The 26,816-nt window shown below is 42.5% G+C and overlaps 1 protein-coding gene across 7 annotated transcripts in view; it reads right to left on the minus strand.

Annotated features, from left to right (window-relative positions):
- Positions 1 to 26,816, minus strand: part of LOC106870969 (diacylglycerol kinase epsilon) — a 230,670-nt gene that overhangs the window by 69,479 nt on the left and 134,375 nt on the right. For all 7 annotated transcript variants that reach the window (XR_016240656.1, XR_016240655.1, XM_052978393.2 and 4 more), the window contains one exon: positions 4,116 to 4,252. Coding sequence is in view for 5 of the 7 variants with exons in the window: in XM_052978393.2 (XP_052834353.1) it covers positions 4,116 to 4,252 (137 nt within the window). In the remaining 2 variants the exon portion in view is untranslated. The remainder of the gene's footprint in view (positions 1 to 4,115; positions 4,253 to 26,816) is intronic.

Raw genomic sequence — 26,816 nt, forward strand, 5'->3', positions numbered from 1 at the left:
ACCGGAAGTTAGAAATTCTTATTTCAGGAGAGCTAAGAAAGGGGGAGATAACAAACGGTGATCGGGAACGAGGGGCTGTGTGTGGGAGGTAGAATGCTGGTGATCTTGACGTATGTAGTGTGAAAATGGGGAAGGGAGAAAGGGAGAAAGGGAGAAAGTAGTAGGTCAGTTGTAGTGTGTGCGTGGTGTGATGCGAGGGTATTGGTGTGGTGTGATGCGAGGGTATTGGTGTGGTGTGATGTGAGGGTGTTGGGAGGTGGGGAGGGCATGGGTGGAGTGTGGGTTAGGCTGAGGGTGGGGTAGAGGTAGGGGTCTGTGGGTAGGGTGGGGTAGGGGTATTGGGTAGGGTGGGGTATGTGGGTAGGGGTGGGTGGTGGGTGTAAGGAATTGGATGGGGTGGAGTGGGAAGGTAGAGTAGGAGTGTGTTGGGGTGTGGTGGGATGAGCTTATGAGGGGGTGTTGACGAGGAGGGAGAAGGGGAAGGTGGATGTAAGAGAGGGGGAAGATGGGTATGGGAGGGGAGAGGAAGAGAGGAGAGAGGGTGGGTATAAGAGAGGGAAGGTGGATTGAGAGAGGGGGAAGGTGGGTATGGGGGGAGAGAAAGAGGGGAAGGTGGGTATGGGGGGGAGAATGAGAGGAAGAGAAAGAGAGGAAGAGAAAGAGAGGAAGAGAAAGAGAGGAAGAGAAAGAGAGTGAGAGAGAGGGAAGAGGGGTATGGGGGGGGAGAAAGAGAGTGAGAGAGAGGGGAAGAGAGTGAGAGAGTAAGGGTGAGAGAGTAAGAGTGTAAGAGTGTAGAGAGTAGGAGAGTAAGAGTGTAGAGAGTAAGAGTGAGAGAGGGGGGAGTACGAGAGAAGAGAGTGAGTGAGAGTAAGAGAGAGGAGAGAAAGAGTAGGGGTGAAGAGAAGTGGGAGTGGAGAGAAGTATGAAGAGAGGTGAAGAGACATACAAAGAAGTAGGAGTCGGAGCAGGAGGTGGGGGAGGGGAGAGATGGGTGGTAGGAGGGAGGGTGGGGGAGAGAGACAGGAGGAGGGGGTTAGATGAAGAGTGGAGGGGAGTTGAGCCCATGTGGCGCAAAGGAGCGAAGATAGAAGATTAATCCCTGTTCACGGCGCAAACGGGAGTCCGGATGGCCCCTGTGCATGGACAATCCAAACACAGACAGGTGTTGCCGCAATGAGTGGCCGGCAGAACGGAAGTGGCGTGACACCGGGGTGTCATTGCCGACGTTGATATCTCGGATCACCTTGACCTTGACCAGTTCATATACATATATAGCAAGAGAGAGAGAGAGAGAGAGAAAGAGAGTGTGTGAGAGAGGGAGTGAACAAACAAAAGAAAGTATCACTCAACATATTTGGCAGTTTTATTTAGTTTCAAATTAATTAAAGTTTCATGGGTGTGTAGGACAAGTCCATCTTATCAGAAATTTGGAGTCAAAGTGGAGAGAATTTAAAAAGATAGATCCAGGATAAATAACCCTAGTCAGATTATTTACCCTAGAGACCCTGAAGAAATTTTAGGCAGCTACAGTCTGTTTGATTGGACACCTTTCTTTGCTGAATATTTTTTTCTTTGTACATATTTGCATTGTATTTTTCTATTGTTCAGCCATAGTTCGGATTCTATGTATCACACATTTTGTTCTCTACAAAAACAGACATTTTTTTCTGCATGTTTCCTCCATGTTTGTACTCTTGCATTGTTCATACAACTGTTTTGCCATGTTTCATTCTTCTGTGTCCTTCTATCGCACATGTACATTTCGCCCGCCTTCCTTTTGGTCAACCGTTTGCAGTCTAAGGGGGCCCTGTAGATGCAGTTACCTCCCCTGATGGTAGCTGCCTAAATAGCTTACCACAAAATGGCACATGTAACTTTGAGGTTCCAGCACTCAGTTCTTCCTCTTTGTCATTGTGTCAGCAAGGTGTGCAGACGTGACCTCGTTAGCTCTTGCACAGCAGATGCAACAGCTAACAGACACTGAGCAGATATGAGGTAGAATACACAGAAGCTGAATATGGCCTTCACTTGTAAACACTTTCCATGATTATTCAACTTGTATATATTTGTGACCTGGAGCAAAAGCATTTAAAAGTTACAGATTGGTTCTATGAATTCATTGTACAGTGTTCCTTCATCGAATGGCATCTACTCCAGCCTTCTGAAAGGAGCTGTCATTAGATGGTTTCACCATTTGAGACCATGACCATCTATAAATCCCCCCCCCCCACCTTCCCTACAGTTCAGGCTTATATGGGGATGATAGTATGACAATCTCAAGTCATATGAATGGCTACAATTGGAATATGTTCAGGAAAAATTGTATAAACTTTTCTATATAAAAAAAGGTATATAAAAAAATGTCTTTTGCACATTTTTAAGACTTAAAAAAATGTATCTCTGATACAAGTAATTTAATGTATTTGAAATAATAACTTTTTGCAGAATTACTATGATTTAAATTCAACTAATTAGTCAACACCTATTTCATAGACAAGGCTGAATATCCTTTTAATATTTCCTACATCTGGCACTCTACAAAATCCTCTAACAACTCTTCAACTCTTCTTGGAGGAACATGTGCTGCCAGGATTTATTTGCATAAAACTGGCAAAATTCTGACCAGTCAGCTGACATGAAGGGTCTAGAAGTGGAGAGAGAGAGGGAAAGAGAGAGAGAGGGAAAGAGAGAGAGAGAGAGGTGTCATAGTATGTATGTAGCTGTGTGTTGGTTAGTGATAAGGCATTAGATGATAGGTCCAGTGAGGATAAAGGTTTGGTCAACTGATGTTACATCAACCTCAAATACTGACTGCTAAATCTGTGATGAAATTATTTAGAGATTACATGGGTGTGTAGGACATGCCCACCTAATCAGATATCTGGAGACAGTGGAGAGAATTTAAGAGGATAAATCAAGGATAAATAAACCTTTAACATTTAAAGATATAGAAATGTTAAGAAATATGTAAAATAATCTTCTGTTAACACAGTGGTAAATCTAGCAAAAGATAATTGTAATGGCATCATAACAGAGTGGGTTACAGTAAATACATGGTTGAAGTCCTTCAAGTGACTTACTGCTCCTTTTCTTTCAATCCAAGGTATTTTTTTAGTGTTATGTATTATGAGCTTAGTTTCTTTCTGTCTACCAGTTGAGTCATCAGGCTTCAGATATAATAGAATACACTTACTCAAGGTGTCACACAGTGGGACTGAACTCAAAATCACACAGCTGTGCTTGTGCACTCAAAGCATCTAAATGAATTCTATGAAAGATATTATTTCTAGATTTGTTCTAGAATATCATTTGGAGTTTCATGATCAGTATGAGTGAGAGTCTGGTTAAAATTGCACCAAACAGGACTGAACCATATTAACATCACAACCTATCAGTTATAAGACCTGTATGTTTTACCTGACACTACAAACCCCTAAAGTACTTTCCAGTAGGGGAAAATAATTTCTGATACAGAATACACTTTAAGGATATAGCTTCCAGTGAAAAAAGTTCCTTTTCCTCTTACTATTTCACTTTCTTTTTGTTTCTTTCCCCTCTTCATCTCTCGAGAAAATAGATGCAAACCACATTGTGTGTGTGTGTGTGTGTGTGTGTGTGTATGCGCGTGTGTTTATGTATGTATGTATGTATGTAAACATCAGAGATATTGGCTGTTTGGTGCTGATAACTGCAGACATTTGTATGTATAATGTGAGGTGGAGGGGAATAAATGTTGAAGAAATAAAGTATTGAAACAACGAAGTAAAGTTAAAAAAAGATGAAGACTTGAAAGGAAATAGTTCGATTAAATCTAATAACATTAGGTTATGTAGAGACATAACAGAAGACTGAAATGTTTAGAAAATTGCTATTGTGAGCAAGTATCCAATTCATACCAACAAGAAGAAAGAAACTAAACAATAACAACAACCATCATTACCAGCGATGCTATCATCATTATTCTCAAAAGTTTTCCTAACATCTCCAGATATCAATAACTTCCTTATTCATGCAATCACATTAAAAGACAAGTCTCTTAATGATACACCAACCACTCGAAACACTATAGTTTTCACAAACCTGACACCTTTTCTAGTAATTCAAATTAAACTCACCTGGCAGGTATGTATTCATCTTCTTCTTCATCTGCTTTGATTTCCCAGACCCGACAACCTCCAGCCCAACTACTGATATTTAAAACAACAAGGCCTTCCAATTTGGGGAGATTGATTTTTTTACCATCTAATTCAACCTGTAGGAAAAAAAACGGAAAACAACACTATTAGATATTTTATAGCATTTTATTTTCTCTGAAGAAAACTCACTCACCTGTGTAAAGTCTGGCAAGACAGAAACATTAAAATAACAGAAATTAAAATGTATATTGTACCTGCATTGAATCATTCATTCATTCATTATATTCTCTTTAAATCTCCATCCACTGCTGCCCTCTCATTTCTCACTCTCTCTCTTTTCCTCCACAATCATCTTTATCACTCAGCTTTACTCTTTTAGTTGTCTCCCATGAACACTTCTAAAGGCTTCACACCACCCCCACCCTTACTTAGGGTTTATCTCCTCCTATGTAGGGTAGTGATCATATAGTGCAAAAATATGATAGTGTAGTGTATGCAGGTTGAATTGAAGGCTACTGCTTGTTTATGAATTCTGCCAAATGTGAGATTTCTTTTCAGGCACATGACATTGCTGACCCCTGTCTCAGGGTCTCATGGGCCCATACCTCCCACACCCTCAGGGTTGGCACTCTCAACGTCGGCACACTGAAAGGTAGGTCCGGTGAGATTGTTGAGATGCTTGAATGGAGATGTGTCGATATCTGCTGCATCAAAGAAGTAAGGTGGAGAGAAGGTTCCGCTAAGTTCCTCACAGGCAAAGAACACAGGTACAAGATTTTCTGGGCAGGGAACACAGACGAGGTCAAAGGCGTGGGTATACTTCTTGCAGACAAATGGGTGGATAAGGTAATCGAGGTAGTCAGAGTATGTGATAGAATACTTAAGATTAGATTAATCCTTCATCATAGGTTAGCAACCATTATCTCGACCTATGCCCCTCAGCCAGGGCTACCCGATGGACAGAAAGACCGATTTTATGACACCATCTTGCACACTACCTTGTTGATGAATGACAGGGACCTTCACTTTGTGGCTGGTGACTTCAATGGAAATATTGGACAACATTTAGGGGGTTTCCATGGCGTACATAAAAGCTATGGTTTGGTTCCTGCAATGAGGAGGGAATCAGGCTGCTGGAGTTCTGTGATGCAAATGACCTTATGGTTTGCAATACTAACTTCAGGAAACCTGCCAGTCACCTAGTCACCTACCATTCTGGCAGACACACTAGCCAAATTGACTACATCCTTGCCAAAAAAAGGGAAAGATGGCTGCTTATAAATGCCAAAACCTTCCCAGGCGAAGAATGTACTCCACAACACAGACTAGTAGTTAGTGACTCAGGATCAGGGCTAAGTGGTTGCCCAGAAGACGACCAGCATGGAGGAGAAGGGTCTGGAAACTTAAGGATCCTGCGAATGGGCAGAGATTTAGAGACATATTACTCAAAGCCTTTGACAAAACAAGGGGATATAGCTTCAAACGATGTAGATGACAACTGGAGGTATCTATGGGACGACCTGCTGAGGGCCACTGACCATATCTGTGGATGGTGCAAAGTCCCCTCTCAACCCAAAATAACGTGGTGGTGGAACAATGTTGTTGACAGGGCTATTAGACAAAAGAAAGAGGCTTGGAAGGACTGGAAAAACGGTGGTACCTGACTTTCATCGACATGGAGAAAGCCTTTGACAGGGTCCCTTGTTCCCTTATCTAGTGGTCAATGAAGAAATTAGGGATAGAAGAATGGTTAGTGAGAGCTGTGCGAGCCATGTACAGGGACGCTGTCAGTAAGGTGAGGGTTAGCAACGAGTACAGTGAAGAATTCCAGGTAGAGGTAGGGTCCACCAAGGTTCAGTCCTCAGCCCCCTCCTATTTATCATAGTCCTCCAGGTAATAACTCAGGAATTCAAGACAGGATGCCCCTGGGAGCTCCTCTATACTGATGATCTTGCGCTAATTGCTGAGTCACTATCAGAACTAGAGGAGAAGTTTCAGATGTGGAAGCAAGGACTAGAATCGAAGGGCCTTAGAGTCAACCTAGCTAAAACCAAAGTCCTAATAAGTAGGAAGACAAAACACAAACCCCTTCAGGTAGATGGCACTGCTCGATCTGTCGAAAAGGCGTAGGTAGAAACTCTATAAGATGCACCCAGTGGAAGCTATGGACACATAAGAGGTGCAGCAATATCAAGGGAAGGCTAACTCGCAAGATAGTAGTTGATAGCTTCCATTATCTAGGTGACCAAGTTAGTAGTGGGGGAGGGTGCGCTGAAAGTGTAGCTGCAAGAATAAGAATAGCCTGGGCAAATTCAGAGAGCTCTTACCTCTGCTGGTGACAAAGGGCCTCTCACTCAGAGTAAAAGGCACACTATATATCGCATGTGTACGATCAATCATGCTACATGTCAGTGAAACATGGGCTGTGACTGCTGAGGACATGTGTAAGCTCACAAGAAATGAAGCCAGTATGCTCCGATGGATGTGTAATGTCAGTGTGCATACTTGACAGAGTCTAAGTACCTTGAGAGAAAAGTTGGACCTAAGAAGCATCAGTTGTGGTGTGCAAGAGAGATGATTGCGCTGGTATGGTCATGTAGCGAGAGTGGATGAGGATAGCTGTGTGAAAAAGTGCCACACTCTAGCGGTTGAGGGAACCTGTGGGAAAGGTAGACCCAGGAAGACCTGGGATGAGGTGGTGAAGTACAACCTTTGAACATTAGGCCTCACCGAGGCAATGATTAGTGACCAAGACCTTTGGAAATATGCAGTGCACAAGAAGACCCAGCTAGCCAATTGAGACCATAATCTGAGGCCTCTGCCAGGGTATAGCCAGCCCACTTATGCGTACCTTTCCTTCATTGGACACTAAACTCTGCTTGCAAAGATCTGTTGAGGCAAATGAAATTGAAATCGAACCAAATTCGATGACTGGCACCCATGACAACTTCTCCTTCATTGGACACTAAACTCTGCTTGTGAAGACCTGTTGGGGCAAGTGAAATCGAAATCGTAATTGAACCAAATTTGATGATTGGCACCTGTACCAGTTGAGCGCTAAGAGCACCGTCCAAGTGTGATCATTGCCAGAGCAGCTGTCTGGCTTCCGTGCCAGTCGCACATAAATAGCACCATTTGAGCGTGATCGTTACCAGCATAGCGTTACTGGCATGTGAAAAAACATTCGAGCAAGGCCGTTGCCAGTGTCGCTAGACTGGCTCCTGTGCAGGTGGCATGTAAAATACACCACTTTGAGTGTGCCCGTTGTCAGTACCGCCTGACTGGCCCCTGTGCCAGTGGCATGTAAAAGCACCCACTACACTCTCAGAGTTGTTGGTGTTAGGAAGGGCATCCAGCTGTAGAAACTCTGCCAGATCAGATTGGAGCCTGGTGCAGCCATCTGGTTCGCCAGTCCTCAGTCAAATCATCCAACCCATGCTAGCATGGAAAGTGGATGTTAAACAACGATGATGATGATATATCATTATCATCTAACGCCCACTTTCCATTCTAGCATGGGTTAGACGATTTGACTGGGGCCTGGTGAACCAGATGGCTACACCAGGCTCCAATCTGAGTTTCTACAGCTGGATGCCCTTCCTAACGCCAACCACTCCGAGAGTGTAGTGGGCGCTTTTTACGTGCCACCGGCACGCGGGCCAGCCCGGCGATACTGGCAACGGTTAAGCTCAAATGGTGTTTTTTACGTGCCACTTGCACAGGAGTCAATCCAATGTTTCGTTCACATGTCACTGGCACAGGTGTCAGTAAGGCGAAGCTGGAAACGATAGCGCTCAAATGGTGCTTTTTACATGACACACACATACATACATACACACAGATATGGTCAGGTAGGGTGTAAAGTTAGAGTATTTCCAGAGAAGCACTTGACTGAATACTAGGCTATCAACACTATTGGGTTCTAGTCCAAAGCCAGAATTTCTCAGGTGTAGAAAATCCAAGTTTCACAACGATTATATCATAAAGTGGGTTTAGCAAAGAGTAAATAATCCAATGAAAAAAGAAGACAAAGAAAATTCTTTAACACATCTTTAATGATTCATTATAATTGGCTCTATTTGCAATCCAGTTTACACAAAAATTCTAAATGAAAATTCATGTGATGTTTGCAGTTTTAGACATGAGAGGCACTTCATCAGACTAACATCAAAGGAGTGTTTGTCACATCGTGTGTCTTTCAGACCTTGTTTGGTTTATATCAGGAGGAAATAAAAAAGGGAAAAATATAAAGTGTGGATATGGGATGAGTAAGTGGGGTAGAGATTATGTAGGTGGTGGGGGAATGAAGAAGAAGAAGAAGAAGAAGAAGAAGAAGAAGAGGCAAGGCTATATATATAAATGGCAAAAATGGTTTATCTTAGCATATATGCATGGTCAGTCAGTACAAACTGTTGCACTATTATTGAAATTTGTCTGATGGGTGAAAATTTATTTGACCACCAGACAATGTTCTCCAGTGACAATTGAAAGTGAAAAAATTTATTAAATAAATAACTTGACAATTGTCCCCCACCCCGAATCAAATAAGGATATTTATGATGCTTGCGGTGGGGGAGTGGAGTGGTCAGTGGTAGGATAGCATAAATTGCCTCCCAGCTAGCAGACCTACTTTGTGACCCTGGAGTGTGTAGGCAAGGAAATAGAGATGTAAAGAGGAACAGAAAGAGACAAAGAAAGAGAAGAGGAGGGGGAACTGTAAAGGGGACAGTATTGGTCTGAAAGTTGAAGCAGAAGTCAATAATTTAGAATTTAATTTAATTAAAGAGTGACCAGGAGAATTCTAAACTATAGAAGTGATACAGGAATGGCTAAATAAAAAAAAAATATATAAAAACAGAAAAATACTTAGTAATACATGTGTGTATATATATATATTTACAGCTGGATACCTTTCCTAACACTTTTTACATGGCACCACCACTGGTGAAGCCTGTTTTGGTATGGCTTTTACAGCTAGATGCCCTTCCAAACACTAACCAGTGTGGACTGGATGCACCAACACTGGCAAGGTCATCAAGTAACTTGCAAGACTAAGATCCTTTGAGAGTAGGGAGCATGTATACACACATTTCACCAATCACAGCATTCCCCATCCCAAACTTGTTGCATTTATGTGAATTCCCTACACCAATTCATGCACCCATGGCAATACTCTACCGTCCCATTTATATTCTGATCCCTGTACATCGAGGGTATGCCCTGGCACTTCATCACCATCTCTCTTGCACTCTCACCCTCTTGCTCACTTTCACATTCTCTCTAATTCCAGGCTCCAATCTGATCTGGCAAGGTTTCTACAGCTGGATGCCTTTCCTAATGCCAATCACTCAAAGAGTAAAGTGGCTGCTTTTTACATACCACCGGCACAGGAGCCATTCTAGGGGTTCTGGTATTGAATGTGTTTGGATGATGCTTTTTACATGCTATAGGCACAGGAGCCAGTCGGTGGGCACTGGCATCAACCATGTTTGCATGGTGCTTTTTATGTGCCACCAGCACAGGGAGCCAATCAGGCAGCACTAGCATCTCAGGGTGCTTACACTCTGTTGTGTGTGCACACTGCCATTACACATCCAACGGATCATCTTAGCTTCATTTCTTTCAAGCCTACACATGTCCTCAGCAGTCATGGCCCATGTTTCACTGCCATATAGCATGGCAGTTTGCACACATGCATCATAAAGTCTACCTTTCACTCTGAGTGAGAGGCTCTTAGTTGCCAGCAAAAGTTGGAGCTTTCTGAACTTTGCCCAGGCTATTTTTACTCTAGCCGTTACACTCTCAGAGTATCCAGCACCACTACAGACTTGGTTGGCTAGGTAGTAGAAGCTATCAACTACTTCTAGTTTTTCCCCCTGACATGTGATGGATTCTGTTTTCTGTACATCTTCGATGTTTATTGCCCCTGTGCATCTGCCACATAAAAACTTCCCGGTTAATCTTCCTTTGATATTGCTGCACCTTTTATGTGTCCATAGCTTATACCAGGTACATCTTACGGAGTTTCTACCTATGCCTTTTCTACAGATCGAGCAGGGCCATCTATCTAAAGGGATTAGTGATTTGTCTGCCTTTCTACTTATTAGGACTTTGGTTTTTGCTAGGTTGATTCTAAGGCCCTTCAATTCTAGACCTTGCTTCCACACCTGAAACTTCAACTCTAGTTCTGGTAGTGACTCATCTATTAGAGCAAGGTCATCAGCATAGTGGAGCACCCAGGGCAGCCTGTCTTGAATTCCTCTGTTATTGCCTGGATGATTGTAACGAATAAGAGGGGGCTGAGGGCTGATCCTTGGTGAACCCCTACTTCTACCCGGAATTCTTCACTATACTCATTGCCAACACTCACCTTACTCACAGCATCCCTGTGCAGGGCTTGTACAGCTCTTACCAACCACTCGTCTATCCCTAGTTTCTGCACTGACCACCAGATAAGGGATTGGGGGACTCTGCCAAAGGCTTTCTCTAAGTCAACAAAAGCCAAGTTTAGGGGTTTATCTTTGGCCAAGTATTTCTCTTGCAGTTGCCTTACCAGAAATGTAGCGTCAGTGGTGCTTCTACCTGGCACAAAACCAAACTTCATCTCATCTAGGCTAACTCTCTCCCTAATTAATTGAGCTATGAAGCTCTCCATAAATCCCATCACCTGTAGTTATTTCTACCTAAAGCATCCCCTTTACCTTGTTGACAATGGTGCTGTTATACCAGTTATTGGTATGACTCGATCGTGAACTACCTGATTTACGATACTGATGACTAGACCATAACCCACACCACCAGATATTTTAAGCATCTCAGTGGTGATTCCTGAAGAGCCGGTGGGAGGGGCTTTCCCTGTTTTCATATCCTTAATTACTTTATCTACCAGACTACTGTCGATTCGGGTAGCTGGTCCCTCAATTGGATCAATGTTTGGCAGATTCTCCTCCCATTCATTCTCCATGCTCAGCAGTCTTTCATAATGGCATCTCCAAGCTTCTTTCTCTGCAAAATCATTAAAAGCAAGTGCACTATCATCTATGTGGACACATTCTCTCCAATGACATCACAATTTTCTCTCACACATTGTCTTGCAATCCGAAATACTTCAGTTCTTTGGTCCTTCTGTCACTGAACATTGGCAAACTTATTCTTTTCTGCTTCTCCCTTGGCTATATATACCTGTCTCCTAGCTTCCCTTCTGACTATTTGATACAGTTCCCTGCTACCCCCACTCTTCCAAGCCTGTTTCTTTGCTCTAATGGCCCTGTCTACAGTATTGTTCCACCACCATGTTACCATAGGTCTGGAAGGGACTTTGCACCAGCCACAGATGTGTGGTGCTCAGCAAGATGTCTTGCAGGGATTCTCAGTTGCCTTCTATGTCCTCCTCCGTCTCATCAAATTTCTCAATGAGGATGTCCCTAAATCTCTGACCATGTGAAGGGTTCTTAAGATTACAGATCCTTCTTTTCCAGATCGGTCTGCTTCTTGGCATCCTTCTGGCCTCGAGTCTAAAGTCACTAATGACTAGTCTATGCTGGAGGGGGTACATTCTTCACCAAGAAGGGTCTTTGTATTTAAGAGCAATTATGCATCCCACTGTCTGGTGAGAATGAAATCAATCTGGCTAGCAGAGTCACCTGATTGATAGGTTATCAGCTGACAGACTGGCTTCCTGAAGTTGGTGTTGCAGTTTAATAGGTTATTTGCATCACAGAACTGCAGGAGCCTAGTTTTTTCTTCATTTAGGGAACTAATTCCATAGCCCCCATGTACACCATGGAAGATACCAAGTTGCCATTTGACATGCCCATTAAAATCTCCAACCACAAACATAAAACCATTATCACTCATCTTTGAGGTAATTGCAGAAGAATATCATAATAGTGGTTCTTCTGTTCATTTGGTAGATCCACTTGTGGAGCGTACGCAGAGATAATTGTAGCTATACTATTCTGCAAGACTAGCCTGAGTTTAAGCACTCTATCGGAACACTCTGACTACCTCCATGAACTTATCCACCCATTTCTCTACAAGAAGTATGGCTGGCCACACCCCCTACTCTGTTACTTACCTTCTAAGAAGAGTTTATACCTATGTGTCTTGCCTGTGAGGACCCTGGCTGAAGCTCCTCTCCACCTTACCTCTTGTATGCAGCATACATCAACATGCCTCTGTTCATGCATCTCTACAATCTTGCTAGACCTATATTTCAATGTGCCTGCATTTACAGTGCCAACTCTGAAAACTGGAAAAGGGATGTAGGAGGGAACGTAGGAAGGAGAGCTGTTATTCAGCACCTGAAAAGGTTAACATGATCGCTTGATAGACATGTCACATTGGTTGTTCTTGCATTTAACCTATCATCATTCAAACATGTCAAAATTGTTAAAATTGTTGCCCCCACTGGTAGTGGGGTGTAAGGAAATGTAAATGAATGTGTTTTGGGTGTTGTAAATATAAACATTATGAATATTGTAGATTTAAGCATTACTGGTGCTGCAGGTATAAATAAAAATAAATATAATATAAGTTTAAGTATACCAATGTTACATTAAATAAGTAAGTGGGCTGCTATCTGATTGGGTTAGTCCAGAGAGAGAGACAAAGGGGGGGGGGGTGAGATTACCAATATAAGAGAGTAGACTACCAGTACGGGAGAAGGGATTTCCAGTAAGAGCAACGGGATGTCTGGTAAGAGGAATGAGATTTTTAGTATTTGTGGTGGAAGCGTGAAACGGTGGGTGCAACCATGAACAATAAAGAATTGTTTTAGAGAACAGTTTGAACAAGAAATAATTATTTTAGAGAACAGTATGAACAAGAAAGAACTATTTCAGAGCACAGTATGAACAAGAAAGAATTATTTTAGAAAACAGTACAAAATATAAATGTATCCAAGAAACTATGAAAATATTTAGCCAGGAGACAGTAGGAAAATATTTAGCCACAGTGAGAAACAAGAAAAGGATTATTTTAGAGGGAGAGATTACAATTTGGAAGTTATTTGAAGAATTAATATAAATATTTAGTTTACAAAAGTACAGGTTGGTAATGGTGTGGGCAGATGAATGAATGAACGAAATGATTAAAAATGAGAGAAATTCTTAGCTTAACTCTGCATATTTGCAAGTGCCATCAACAACCAAACACTTGGAGTAAGCTACATGACATACATATATAAATAAATATATGTATACACATACATATATATATGCTTTCATACATACATGCATATATACATATACATGCATATATATCTCTATATATATATCTACATACATACATGAATATATATATATATATATACATACACACTCTGGCCGAATTTCTACCATTCTATACTTTACTGGGTACAAACGATAAAAATCCCTAAGCACTTGTGCTTTTGAATAACCCTCTCTCTTTTAATCTTTCTCTTTCAATTTCACTCCCTCTCTGTTTTAATCTGTCTGTCTCTCCCGATTATCTATTTCATTATGTCTATGTCGTTTTCACTCCCTGTCTATATATCTCTTCTCCTCCCCCTTCGATTAACTCCTCGCCCCGCGCGGGTTTGGGGCTATATAACTAGCATGCGCGATCGATTCCTTCACTCACTCGCTCCTAAAATCTTTGCCGAATTAATACGACCATAAAAAGAATGACCAGATAAGTCTTTCTATGCCTTCTAGCTAGGCTTCTACTTGCTACTTATTTTTGCCTTTGATCTTGCATACCTTACACACTGCTTATTTTCATGTTTTCAGTTGTATTTCCTCACACAGTCCCTTAACTTTATAACCTTGTCTTAGAATTAGCTGGCCGAATTTCTACCATTCTATATTTTACTGGGTACAAACGATAAAAATCCCTAAACACTCGTGCTTTTGAATAACCCTCTCTCTTTTAATCTTTCTCTTTCAATTTCACTCCCTCTCTGTTTTAATCTGTCTGTCTCTCCCGATTATCTATTTCATTATGTCTATGTCGTTTTCACTCCCTGTCTATATATCTCTTCTCCTCCCCCTTCGATTAACTCCTCGCCCCGCGCGGGTTTGGGGCTATATAACTAGCATGCGCGATCGATTCCTTCACTCACTCGCTCCTAAAATCTTTGCCGAATTAATACGACCATAAAAAGAATGACCAGATAAGTCTTTCTATGCCTTCTAGCTAGGCTTCTACTTGCTACTTATTTTTGCCTTTGATCTTGCATACCTTACACACTGCTTATTTTCATGTTTTCAGTTGTATTTCCTCACACAGTCCCTTAACTTTATAACCTTGTCTTAGAATTAGCTGGCCGAATTTCTACCATTCTATATTTTACTGGGTACAAACGATAAAAATCCCTAAACACTCGTGCTTTTGAATAACCCTCTCTCTTTTAATCTTTCTCTTTCAATTTCACTCCCTCTCTGTTTTAATCTGTCTGTCTCTCCCGATTATCTATTTCATTATGTCTATGTCGTTTTCACTCCCTCTCTATATATCTATTCTCCTCCCCCTTCGATTAACTCCTTGCCCCGCGCGGGTTTGGGGCACCCGTCCTCCCACCCCCTCCACCAGTACTGGAAGTTCCTATCTTCTACACCAGTACCTGAAGTTCCTACCTTCTACACCGGTACCGGAAGTTCCTTCTTTTACACCAGTACCGGAGGTTTCCTATCTTCCTCACCAGTACCATGACTGTCCCCCATGAACATTTCTAAAGATTTCCCACCCCCACTTAGGGTTTATCCCCCTATGTAAGGTAGAGATCATATGGTGCGTAATACGATAGTATAGTGGATGCTGGCTGAAAGGAATGCTACTGATTGTTATGTTCTCTGCAAAATGCAAGCTTTCTTTTCAGGTACATGACGCTGCCGTTCCCCGCCCCAAGTTCTCACGGGTCCATACCTCCCACACCCTCAAGGTTGGCACTCTTAACGTTGGCACACTGAAAGGTAGGTCTGGTGAGATTGTTGAGATGCTTGAACGGAGACGTGTCGATATCTGCTGCCTCCAAGAAGTAAGGTGGAGAGAAGGTTCCGCTAGGCTCCTCATAGGCAAAGAACACAGGTACAAGATTTTCTGGGCAGGAAACACAGACGGGGTCGGGGGCGTGGGTATACTTCTTGCAGAGAAATGGGTGGATAAGATAATCGAGGTAGTTAGAGTATGCGATAGAATACTTAAGATTAGATTAGTCCTACACCATGGGTTAGCAACCATTATCTCGGCCTATGCTCCTCAGCCCGGGCTACCCGACGGACAGAAAGACCAATTTTATGACACCCTCCTGCAGACTACCTCATCGACGAATGACAGGGACCTTCTCTTTGTGGCTGGTGACTTCAATGGTCATGGTGGACAACATTCAGGGGGCTTCTATGGCGTACATGGAGGCTATGGTTTTGGTTCCCGCAATGAGGAGGGAACCAGACTGCTGGAGTTCTGTGATGCAAATGACCTTATGGTCTGCAATACTAACTTCAGGAAACCTGCCAGTCACCTAGTCACCTACCGTTCTGGCAGGCACACAAGCCAAATTGATTACATCCTCGCCAGGAAAAGGGAAAGACGGCTGCTGAGAAATGCCAAAACATTCCCAGCCGAAGAATGTACCCCACAACATAGACTAGTAGTTAGTGACTTCAGGATCAGAGCTAAGTGGCGGCCCAGAAGACGACCAGCTTGGAGGAGAAGGGTATGGAAGCTCAAAGATCCTGCAAATGGACAGAGATTTAGAGACCTATTACTTGAAGCCTTTGACGAAATAGAGGGGGATGTAGCTTCACACAATGTAGAGGACAACTGGACGTTTCTACGGGACAACCTGCTGAGGGCCACCGACGAGATCTGTGGTTGGTGCAAGGTCTCTTCTCGACTCAAAATAACGTGGTGGTGGAACAAGGAGGTAGACAGGGCTATTAGACAAAAGAAACAGGCTTGGAAGGACTGGAAGAACGGTGGTAGCAGGGAATTCTATCAAACTGCCAGAAGGGAAGCTACGCGACAGGTTTATTTAGCCAGAGGGGAGGCAGATAAGAAAAGATTTGCCAATGTTCTGAGCCGTGAGGACCAAACACTTGAGGTATTTCGTGTTGCAAGACAGTGTAGGAGAGAGAATAGTGATGTAGTAGGAGAGAAATGTGTTCGCATGGATGATGGTACGCTTGCTCTAAATGAGGCTGCAAAGAAAGAGGTCTGGAGATGCCACTACGATAGATTGCTTAATAAAGAGAATGAATGGGAGAAAGAGAGTCTGCCGTATGTCGACCCAACAGAGGAACCAGCTATCCGAGTTGACAGTACCATGGTAGATAAAGCAATTAAGAGTATGAAGACAGGGAAAGCCCCCGGCCCATCAGGAATCACTGCAGAGATGCTCAAAATATCTGGCAGTGTCGGCTATAGCCTAGTCACCTGTATTACGAACCAGGTGATATACGAAGGAGTCATACCCAATGACTGGTGTAGCAGCACCATAGTCAACTGCTACAAAGGTAAAGGTGACGCTTTAGATACAAATAGTTACAGAGGTATCAAGCTTTTAGATCAGGTAATGAAAGTCACGGAGAGGGTCATAGCTCAACTGGTTAGGGAGCGAGTCAGTTTAGATGAGATGCAGTTTGGGTTCATGCCTGGGAAAAGCACCACTGATGCTATATTTCTGGTAAGACAGCTTCAGGAGAAATACCTAGCCAAGGATAAACCTCTGTTCCTGGCTTTCGTTGATATGGAGAAAGGCTTTGACAGGGTCCCCCAATCTCTCATCTGGTGGTCAATGAGGAAACTAGGGATAGAAGAATGGTTAGTGAGAGCTGTGCGAGCCATGTACAGAAACGCTGTCAGTAAGGTGAGGGTTGGCAAAGAGTACAGTGAAGAATTCCGGGTGGAGGTAGGGGTCCACCAAGGTTCTGTCCTCAGCCCCCTCCTATTTATCATAGTCCTCCAGGCTATAACAGAGGAATTCAAGACAGGATGCCCCTGAGAGCTCCTCTACACTGATGACCTTGCACTAATTGCTGAGTCACTATCACAATTAGAGGAGAAGTTTCAGATGTGGAAGCAAGGACTAGAATCGAAGGGCCTTAGAGTCAACCTAGCTAAAACCAAAGTCCTCATAAGTAGGAAGGCAGACAAAACACAAACCCCTTCGGGTAGATGGCCCTGCTCGATCTGTAGAAAAGGAGTGGGTAGTAACTCTATAAGATGCACCCAGTGGAAGCTATGGACACATAAGAGGTGCAGCAATATCAAAGGAAGGTTAACTAGGAAGTTAGTTTTTGTATGCAGCAGATGTTCAGGAGCTATAAATACTGTGAATGTGCAGAAAACAACTTCTGCCACATTCCAGGGAGAAAAACTAGAAGTGGTTGATAGCTTCTGCTATCTTGGGGACCAAATTAGCAGTGGAGGTGGGTGTGCTGAAAGCATAGCTGCTAGAATTAGAATAGCCTGGGCAAAGTTCAGAGAGTTCTTACCTCTGCTGGCGACAAAGGGTCTCTCTCTCAGAGTAAAAGGCAGGTTGTATGACGCATGTGTACGAACAGCCATGCTTCATGGCAGTGAAACATGGGTCATGACTGCTGAGGACATGCGTAGGCTCGCAAGGAATGAAGCCAGTATGCTCCGATGGATGTGTAATGTCAGTGTGCATACTAGACAGAGTATCAGTACCTTGAGAGAAAAGTTGAACTTACGAAGCATTAGTTATGGTGTGCAAGAGAGACGATTGCGCTGGTATGGTCATGTAGCGAGAATGGATGAGGATAGCTGTGTGAAAAAGTGCCACACCCTAGCAGTTGAGGGAACCTGTGGAAGAGGTAGGCCCAGGAAGACCTGGGATGAGGTGGTGAGGCACAACCTTCGTACATTGGGCCTCACCGAGGCGATGACTTCTGACCGAGACCTTTGGAAATATGCTGTGCGTGAGAAGACCCTGCAAGCCAAGTGAGACCTAAATCTATGGCCTCAGCCAGTCCACTTACGCGTACCTTCCTTCATTGGACACTAAACTCCACTTGCGAAGACCTGTGGAAGCAATTGAAATCGAAATCGAGTTAATTTGGAAACTAAACCCCACTTGTGAAGACCTGTTGAGGCAAGTGAAATCGAAATCGAGTTAAATTCGATGACTGGCACCCATGCCAACGCCGTCTCCTTCACTGGACACAAAACTCAGCTTGTGAAGACTTATTGGGGCAAGCGAAATCGAAATCGTGATGGCACCTGTGCCCGCAGCATGTATATGGACCTTCGAGTGGGATCGTTGCCGGTGCCCCTGGACTGGCACATGTGCGGGTGACACATGAAATTAAATGTGCCATTTTGGGCGTGGCCGTTGCCAGTGCCCCTGGACTGGCTCTTGTGCAGGTGACACAAGAAATTTTTCGAGCAAGACCGTTACCAGTGCCCCTGGACTGGCTCTTGTGCGGGGCCATTGTAGGATTTTCGAGTGAGATCGTTGCTGGTTCTCCTGGACTGGCTCATGTGCAGACGACACATGAAATCTTTCGAGTGAGATCGTTGCCAGTGCCCCTGGACTGGCTCTTGTGCGGGGCCATTGTAGGATTTTCGAGCGAGATCGTTGCTGGTTCTCCTGGACTGGCTCATGTGCGGGCGACACATGAAATCTTTCGAGTGAGATCGTTGCCAATGCCCCTGGACTGGCTCTTGTGCGGGTGACACAAGAAATTTTTCGAGCGAGACCGTTGCCAGTGCCCCTGGACTGGCTCTTGTGCGGTGCCGTTGTAGGATTTTCGAGCAAGATCATTGCTGGTACCCCTGGACTGGCTCATGTGCGGGCGACACATGAAATCTTTCGAGTGAGATCGTTGCCAGTGCCCCTGGACTGGCTCTTGTGCGGGTGACACAAGCAATTTTTCGAGCGAGACTGTTGCCAGTGCCCCTGGACTGGCTCTTGTGCGGGGCCGTTGTAGGATTTTCGAGTGAGATCATTGCTGGTTCCCCTGGACTGGCTCATGTGCGGGCGACACACGAAATTTTCTTTTTTTGTGTGGGTGGTACATGAAATGCACCATTTTGAGCGTGGCCATTGCCAGTACCGCCTGACTGGCCTTCGTGCGGGTGACACGTAAAAGCACCCACTACACTCTCTGAGTGGTTGGCGTTAGAAAGGGCATCCAGCTGTAGAAACTCTGCCAAATCAGATTGGAGCCTGGTGTAGCCATCTGGTTTCACCAGTCCTCAGTCAAATCGTCCAACCCATGCTAGCATGGAAAGCGGACGTTAAACGACGACGACGATATATACATATACATACATACATACATACATACATACATACATACATATACACATATACATACATACACACTATATATTTATATATACATACACACACACACACTATATATATATATATATATACACACATACACACACACACACATACACATATACATATATACATACATATACATATATACATACACACCTATATATATATTTATTTAAAGGACACAATACATCTTTAAGTGCTACTAATAGTTTCATATGTTGAGAAATATCTCAAACATATTCATCAGCCATAAACCACATGTAATAATGAACAAAAACAATTGAATAAGTGAAGAAATGATAAAAGGCTGAGAAGGCAGCATATAGAAAACATGGAAGGTTAAAAAAATGGAAAAGTAAGCACTAAAAGATAAAAAGTGAGAAGTAAATTATAAAGTTGGAAAGATATCAACAAGTTAATCTGGGTATAGGAAGAATTTTTCACTTTTTCAAAATATATTTATACATATGTTAGCAACTGCTGAAAATTTCAAACTAAGAGTTCAGTAGAGTTAGGGATGTTAGATCTGAAAAGGATCTGAACTCTTTCAGCTAAACATAGCCTCCTATATTTATTTGATCATAAGATGTGGATTTGTCAATTATTTTCTACTTAATCACATGTAGTGTTTTGTTAGCTTTCAAACCTCATGTGCAGCTAGCTAACTTAGTTGCTTTTTCCTTATGTCGTAAGAAGGTTATGAGATTGGTATTTTTAAAATCTCCTTCACATAATCCAGTATAGGTCTTTTTATCTGTTGTATTATCATTTAGTGTTGCAGTAACTTCTGCCTCATGCTGCCTTCTCAGATTTTTTGCATTTCTCTTATTCAATTTCATTTTTACTTCATTGGTATGTGGCTTGTGCCTGATGAGTATGTTTGAGATATTAGTAGCACTTAAAGACATGTATTATGTTCTTTAAGTAGATAATTTTTATCTCTCACCAGATGGAGTACTTTTTGTTGATCTTTCTATCATGGAACAGTACATTATATATATATATATATATATATATATATATATTAGTTTATGTATATATTAATATTATCAGAGTTATTAAAACTTTTGATAATTAAAATACGTTAATACTTACCAGAGGTAGCAAAATTACACTAAAAAAACAAGATATCACAGCCGTTTTACAGGTAGAGATACCAAGTTAAAGTGATACATTTTGAGAAGATATGGATAATAATAAATGGAGCAAAACACATGTCAACAAAAGTTCCTTTAATTCCTACACATGTTTCAAAACAAATGAGAGCTCTTTCACAAAGAAGAAAGAGCTGTTGGGGTTCCTCATTTATTTCTCTTCAGGGAGTTCATAATAAAATATGTAATAGCAAGGCAAAAACGAAATGATGTGGTAACTTATGAGCAGAGATGTTACATAGTTAGTGACCATTAGAAGGTTTGTTTACATAGAGATATAAAGGGGTCAATGATATTATTCCATGGGCTTTAGGAATAAGAACGCTTGTTTACATAGAGATATAAAGGGAGGGTGTTTTTGACGTGATGCTAAAGGTTAAACTCAGAGAGTTATTTAAATAGGGGGAGATAAATATGTTATGGTTCTGTTAAATTAGAAAGAGCTAATTGCTGAGTCAAAAAAGGGGGAGGAAGGGAGGGAACTAAGGTAGTACATCATATGAGGGAACCTAATGACATATTTATATGTAGCGAAGAAAGTGAATAAAAATGAAAGTAAATGAAACATTGTAGTCTAGTGAAGGTTTGCATATGTGTGTGTGTGCGCGTATATACATGTGTACAAACACGTGCGTGCACGTACATGTACACACGCATATATATACATATATATATATACATTTGTTTTGAAACATGTGTAAGAATTAAAGGAACTTTTATTGACATGCGTTTTGCTCCATTTATTATTATCCATATCTTCTCAATATATATATATATATATATATATATATATATATTAATAGCTATCGCCAAGCCAACATGGCAGTCCCAAAATTAGGACGAAAGCTGCCGTGAATTAGCTCCAAGAAGCCATCGCCTCTAGCTAGCTATGTGACACATGAAACCTGTGTCCTTTATAACCCTCGAACAGGGGAGGTCAGCAGTTTCCCCTTGCTGGTTTGGCATCTGCAGACTAGTTTCAGGGTGTTGCCCCTTGTCAATGCAGAGCAGCCAAGCTCCAGCCAGGCGGTGCTGCTGACTATCTGTTCGAAGGTTATTTATCTAATTTCAGTGGAATCTATCCACTGGTTTTCAGTACCGCTGCCGTAGTCTCATTTAGAGAGACTTAGAAATATTAATAACACTATTTCTGAAAACCAGTGGATAGATTCCACTGAAATTAGATAAATAACCTTCGAACAGATAGTCAGCAGCGCCGCCTGGCTGGAGCTTGGCTGCTCTGCATTGACAAGGGGCAACACCCTGAAACTAGTCTGCAGATTCCAAACCAGCAAGGGGAAACTGCTGACCTCCCCTGTTCGAGGGTTATAAAGGACACAGGTTTCGTGTGTCACATAGCTAGCTAGAGGCGATGGCTTCTTGGAGCTAATTCACGGCAGCTTTCGTCCTAATTTTGGGACTGCCATGTTGGCTTGGCGATAACTATTAATTTCCAGTACCGCTGCCGTAGTCTCCTTTAGAGAGACTTAGAAATATTAATAACTCTATTTCTGAAAACCAGTGGATAGATTCCACTGAAATTAGATAAATAACCTTCGAACAGATAGTCAGCAGCACCGCCTGGCTGGAGCTTGGCTGCTCTGCATTGACAAGGGGCAACACCCTGAAACTAGTCTGCAGATGCCAAACCAGCAAGAGGAAACTGCTGACCTCCCCTGTTCGAGGGTTATAAAGGACACAGGTTTCATGTGTCACATAGCTAGCAGAGGCGATGGCTTCTTGGAGCTAATTCACGGCAGCTTTCGTCCTAATTTTGGGACTGCCATGTTGGCTTGGCGATAGCTATTAATTTCCAGTACCGCTGCCGTAGTCTCCTTTAGAGAGACTTAGAAATATTAATAACTCTCTCTCTATCTCTCTCTCTCTCTCTCTCTCTCTCTCTCTCTCTCTCTCTCTCTCTCTCTCTCTATATATATATATATATATATATATATATATATATATATATATATATATGTATGTATATATCTATATATGTATAGATATACATACATACATAGAGAGTAATAGAGTATAATAATATATATATGCATATATATGTATGTGTAGATATACATACCTAGATATATAAATATACATGCATATATATATATAAATACACATACATACATATATATATCAATATACATATATATATAAATATACATACATATATAAATATACATACATATATATATATATATATATATATATATAAATATACATAAATATACATACATACATACATACATACACATATATATATATATGTATATATATATATAATTTAATTTATATAAGGGCATTACTATACAATAATGCTTCACGCTTAGAGGGACTCCATAAGTCAAAACTACCAAAATAAGCACATTTTTACTGATCGCGAGGGAATGCAACTTTCAAAGCTAACCTCCTAAAAACTTTTAACTTAACGGTAAACCAATGGTTTCATAATTAACGCAGCAAACTATGCAGTAAACTGCATCTTTTATTCATCAGTACACGTATGGTCAAGACACATAAAAATAAACAAAAATCAACATACCCTGATGTACCCAACACAGTACATAGACGATTGTTCATCCTTATATATCCATGAAAGTGGCGAACTTTTTAAGCTACACTTCGGCAACATGTGCTTTTACAGAATAATATTCAGCACTGAATATATTCTAATTATTCATAATATAATGCTAGGATAAAATCTTTATAAGAATTAGGAGGTTAGCTTTGAAAGTTGCATTCCCTCGCGATCGGTAAAAATGTGCTTATTTTGGTAGTTTTGACTTATGGAGTCCCTCTAAGCGTGAGGCATCATTGTATAGTAATGCCCTTATATAAATCAAGTTATATATATTTATAGAAAAAAAAAAGATGGTTTTTTTTTTCCTTATGAGGTTTTTTTTACGCTAACTACTTGATAAATTCTTATAAAGATTTTATCCTAACATTATATTATGAATAATTAGAATATATTCAGTGCTGAATATTATTCTGTAAAAGCACATGTTGCCGAAGTGTACCACATCACACCACACACACTAGCACTGACCACCTCCCAGCACCTACACCATCAGCCACACACCTACACATGCACACACACACACATGTCAAGGTCACCATCCCCCTTCCACATGCACATTCATGCTCTCACAAACACACACATGCACACCTTCGTTTTGGGATCACCACTACTTTATTATCTCCCCTCCTTCCTCGCCCTCCTGTGTGACCCCTCTGTCCAGCATTCGCCATGATAGATCGCTGGCCACTAAACCTTTTCTATTTTCTCTCCCTGTTTATTTTTGTGTTCCTTTCTGTCGAAGAGCATAGGCTCAAAACAAAAGACTTTCTCACTGCCTGAGCATTAAACTAATATATCTGTTTGCTGTTTACACACTCATCTTTGTCCCTTGTGGTTTTGTAAATTCTCACTATATATTACACGCTCACATGGTTGCACCAGTTTTATCCTGTCTCCACCTCATAGCACTTCGAACTTTTCTTGGACTATTCTACATGGATTCTCTACCTGGACCTTCTTCTACTCTCCTACACTCAGACACCTACACTTCAGCTGCACCTCTCCTGTCCATGGATTACACTGGACTCTTCCTTTGATGAGAAGTCGCTCCAATACACCATGACGTTTGAACATTTTGAACTTTTCTAAACTTTTTTGTACTTTCTGCTTTTTCCTATTGACGTTTCTCTTAATCTGCACTTGTTACCTTGCCTCTTTCCCCCTCCCTTTCTTTTTCCCTTTTGTCTTCTCTTCTCCCTTTCTCTTTGTCTCTTCCTTCTTCCTCTCTTTGTTTTCATTTTTTCTTCTCCCACTTCTTGTATCTTTTCCTCCTCATGCCATTTGCATTTTTTCTCCTCACGCCGTTTGAATTTTTCTCCCTTGCATCTTTATTTGCCTTTCTCTCTCTTTACTTCTCATTTTTCAATCATGCCCGATTACAAACCTTTCCGCCTCCACCTTACACCACCACCTAAAAAAACACCTTTTCATACTTCCTTTCCGCTGCTTTCAACATTCTATTAACCTTTCCCTACTAATTTAAAAAAAAACACGCTTCTCCAACCATCTTTCCTTTTTCAATCACTGCCTTCATCACTGCCTCATCCCTAAAGGTTTCTGCCTCCATTTCTACCCCACTCTCCACTCTGCTTCAACCATCCTACCTATATTCCGTACTACATCCTACCGCCTTATGTGTGCCACCATTCGTTCTAATATCTCCAAAATACACACCATCGACCACCTTCTACCTCTTGCATTTTCCATCCTTTTCTCCTCTCAGTTGCCCTCCCATGCCAACACTACATTACATACATCATTTAAATCATGTCTTTAATCAATCTCTCGCTCACACCAAACAATGTAAACTCCACTCACTCCTCCATTCCATCACACCCGATGTCACTACCCCAACTTCTCCTCCATTTCAGTCTGTTGTTACCATTCCTCCAGATATTCCCTTCTCTGAGTTTCCTCCTCAGTAGGGGTCTGTGTTTCATACTCCTCACTCCATTCAGTAACGAATTGCAGACTTATGCCGATATCCATAGCTTTGTGCTCTGCGTTAGGTTGTGTGCACTTTTCCGTGACACTCCACCTGCATTTAATGAGGAAGATTGCTTCACCGACCTAGGCCGCCAACCATGCCAGCGGATGCCAGCTCCTGGCCAGTTCCAAGTAGTCAATCTTTTGCGGACACCTGCCAGCGCACTGTGGACCGCTTTGATTTTCCAAGTATTCCCAACATCTAAACATCTCCCCAGCCAAACTCTTGGCTCTTTGATGTCTCCGACGCTGCAAAGACATCATCATAAAACCAGCCGACAAGGGTGAAGCCATGGTGGTGTGACGCGCAGGCCTCTACAAGGTGGAAGCTCTCCATCGAATTCAAGACACCTCCTTCTACTGCCCTCTGCCCTCCAACCCCACGCCCAGCTACCAACAGACTGTGTTCTCTACTATCCATGACTTCATCTCCTCCTCCTGTCTCCCCCCACTACCTCTAACCTCATTGTCTGCACCCGTCGCACCCCCATAATTTACTTCCTCCCCAAAATCCACACACCTAATAATCCTGGCCACTCCATCGTCTCTGCCTTCAACTGCCCCACCGAACTCATCTCCAGATACCTTGACTGTGTCCTTGCCCCCCTAGTTGCTTCCCTCCCCTCTCACATTCACGACACCAACCATGCTCTTCATTTGTTCAACTCTTTCTCCTTCCCTCCTGGCCCCTCTAAACTTATCTTCACTCTTGACATCAAGAGTCTATTCACGGCGATCCCCCACCACGAGGGGCTGTGTGCACTCCAACATTTCCTTGACCTTCGACCCACTACTATCCACACAGCCTTTGCCAGAGCATGTTCCATGGACCATGCATCTGCTCTCTCTCCTAAACCCACCCTGCTGTCACCTGTCTCCCGTTTCCCCTCACCTACCACTCCACCACCTTACCTCTCCAATGCACCATGCTCCGAGCCTTCCAGCAACTCCAGTCTGACCCCTCTACTTTGCACATCTTCCCTAGCCAGCCCCTCTCTTCCTTCAAACAAGCCCACAACCTACAAGACCTCTTGGTCCACAGCTTCTTACCTAACCTAATCTCCCAACCTGGCTCGTTCCCCTGCTCCCACCCATGCTGCTGCAATTGGCTTTACCTCTCCAACACCACCCTCCTAACAGGCACCCATCATCGACCCTATCATATCACTGACTCCTTCACCTACACTTTTAGCAATGTCATCTACTGCATCTCCTGCTCTCTCCGTCCTTCCCTGTACATTGGTCAAACAGGATGCTGCTTGGCTGACTGGTTTGCAGAACAACTCTGAGACATCAGACTCAGCAACAACGCCCCAGTCTTGTGCCATTTCTGCTCTACCAGTCACTCTTTACAACACCTGTCTGTGTTCGGATTGCCCTTGCACAGGGGCCATTCGGACTCCTGTCTTCACTGTGAGCAGGGATTAACCTTCTCTCTTCACACCTTTACGCCACATAGGCTCAACTCTACTCCCCTCTTCATCTAACCCTCCTCTCTCCTCTCACACCTACTTCCTCCCACCCTCTCTTGCTCTGGCACCTACTTCCTCTCTTCACTCCTACCCACCTCCCTTCTACCAACTCCCTTCATCGTTACCCCACCTCTACACATTCCAACCCCACCATCCCTATACATCCCATCCCTTAGACCCCACCCTTCCTTCCCCCACACCTCAACA

Source organism: Octopus bimaculoides, chromosome 2 (genome assembly GCF_046866305.1).
Source record: "Octopus bimaculoides isolate indiv1 chromosome 2, ASM4686630v1, whole genome shotgun sequence".
Taxonomy (NCBI): Eukaryota; Metazoa; Mollusca; class Cephalopoda; order Octopoda; family Octopodidae; genus Octopus; species Octopus bimaculoides.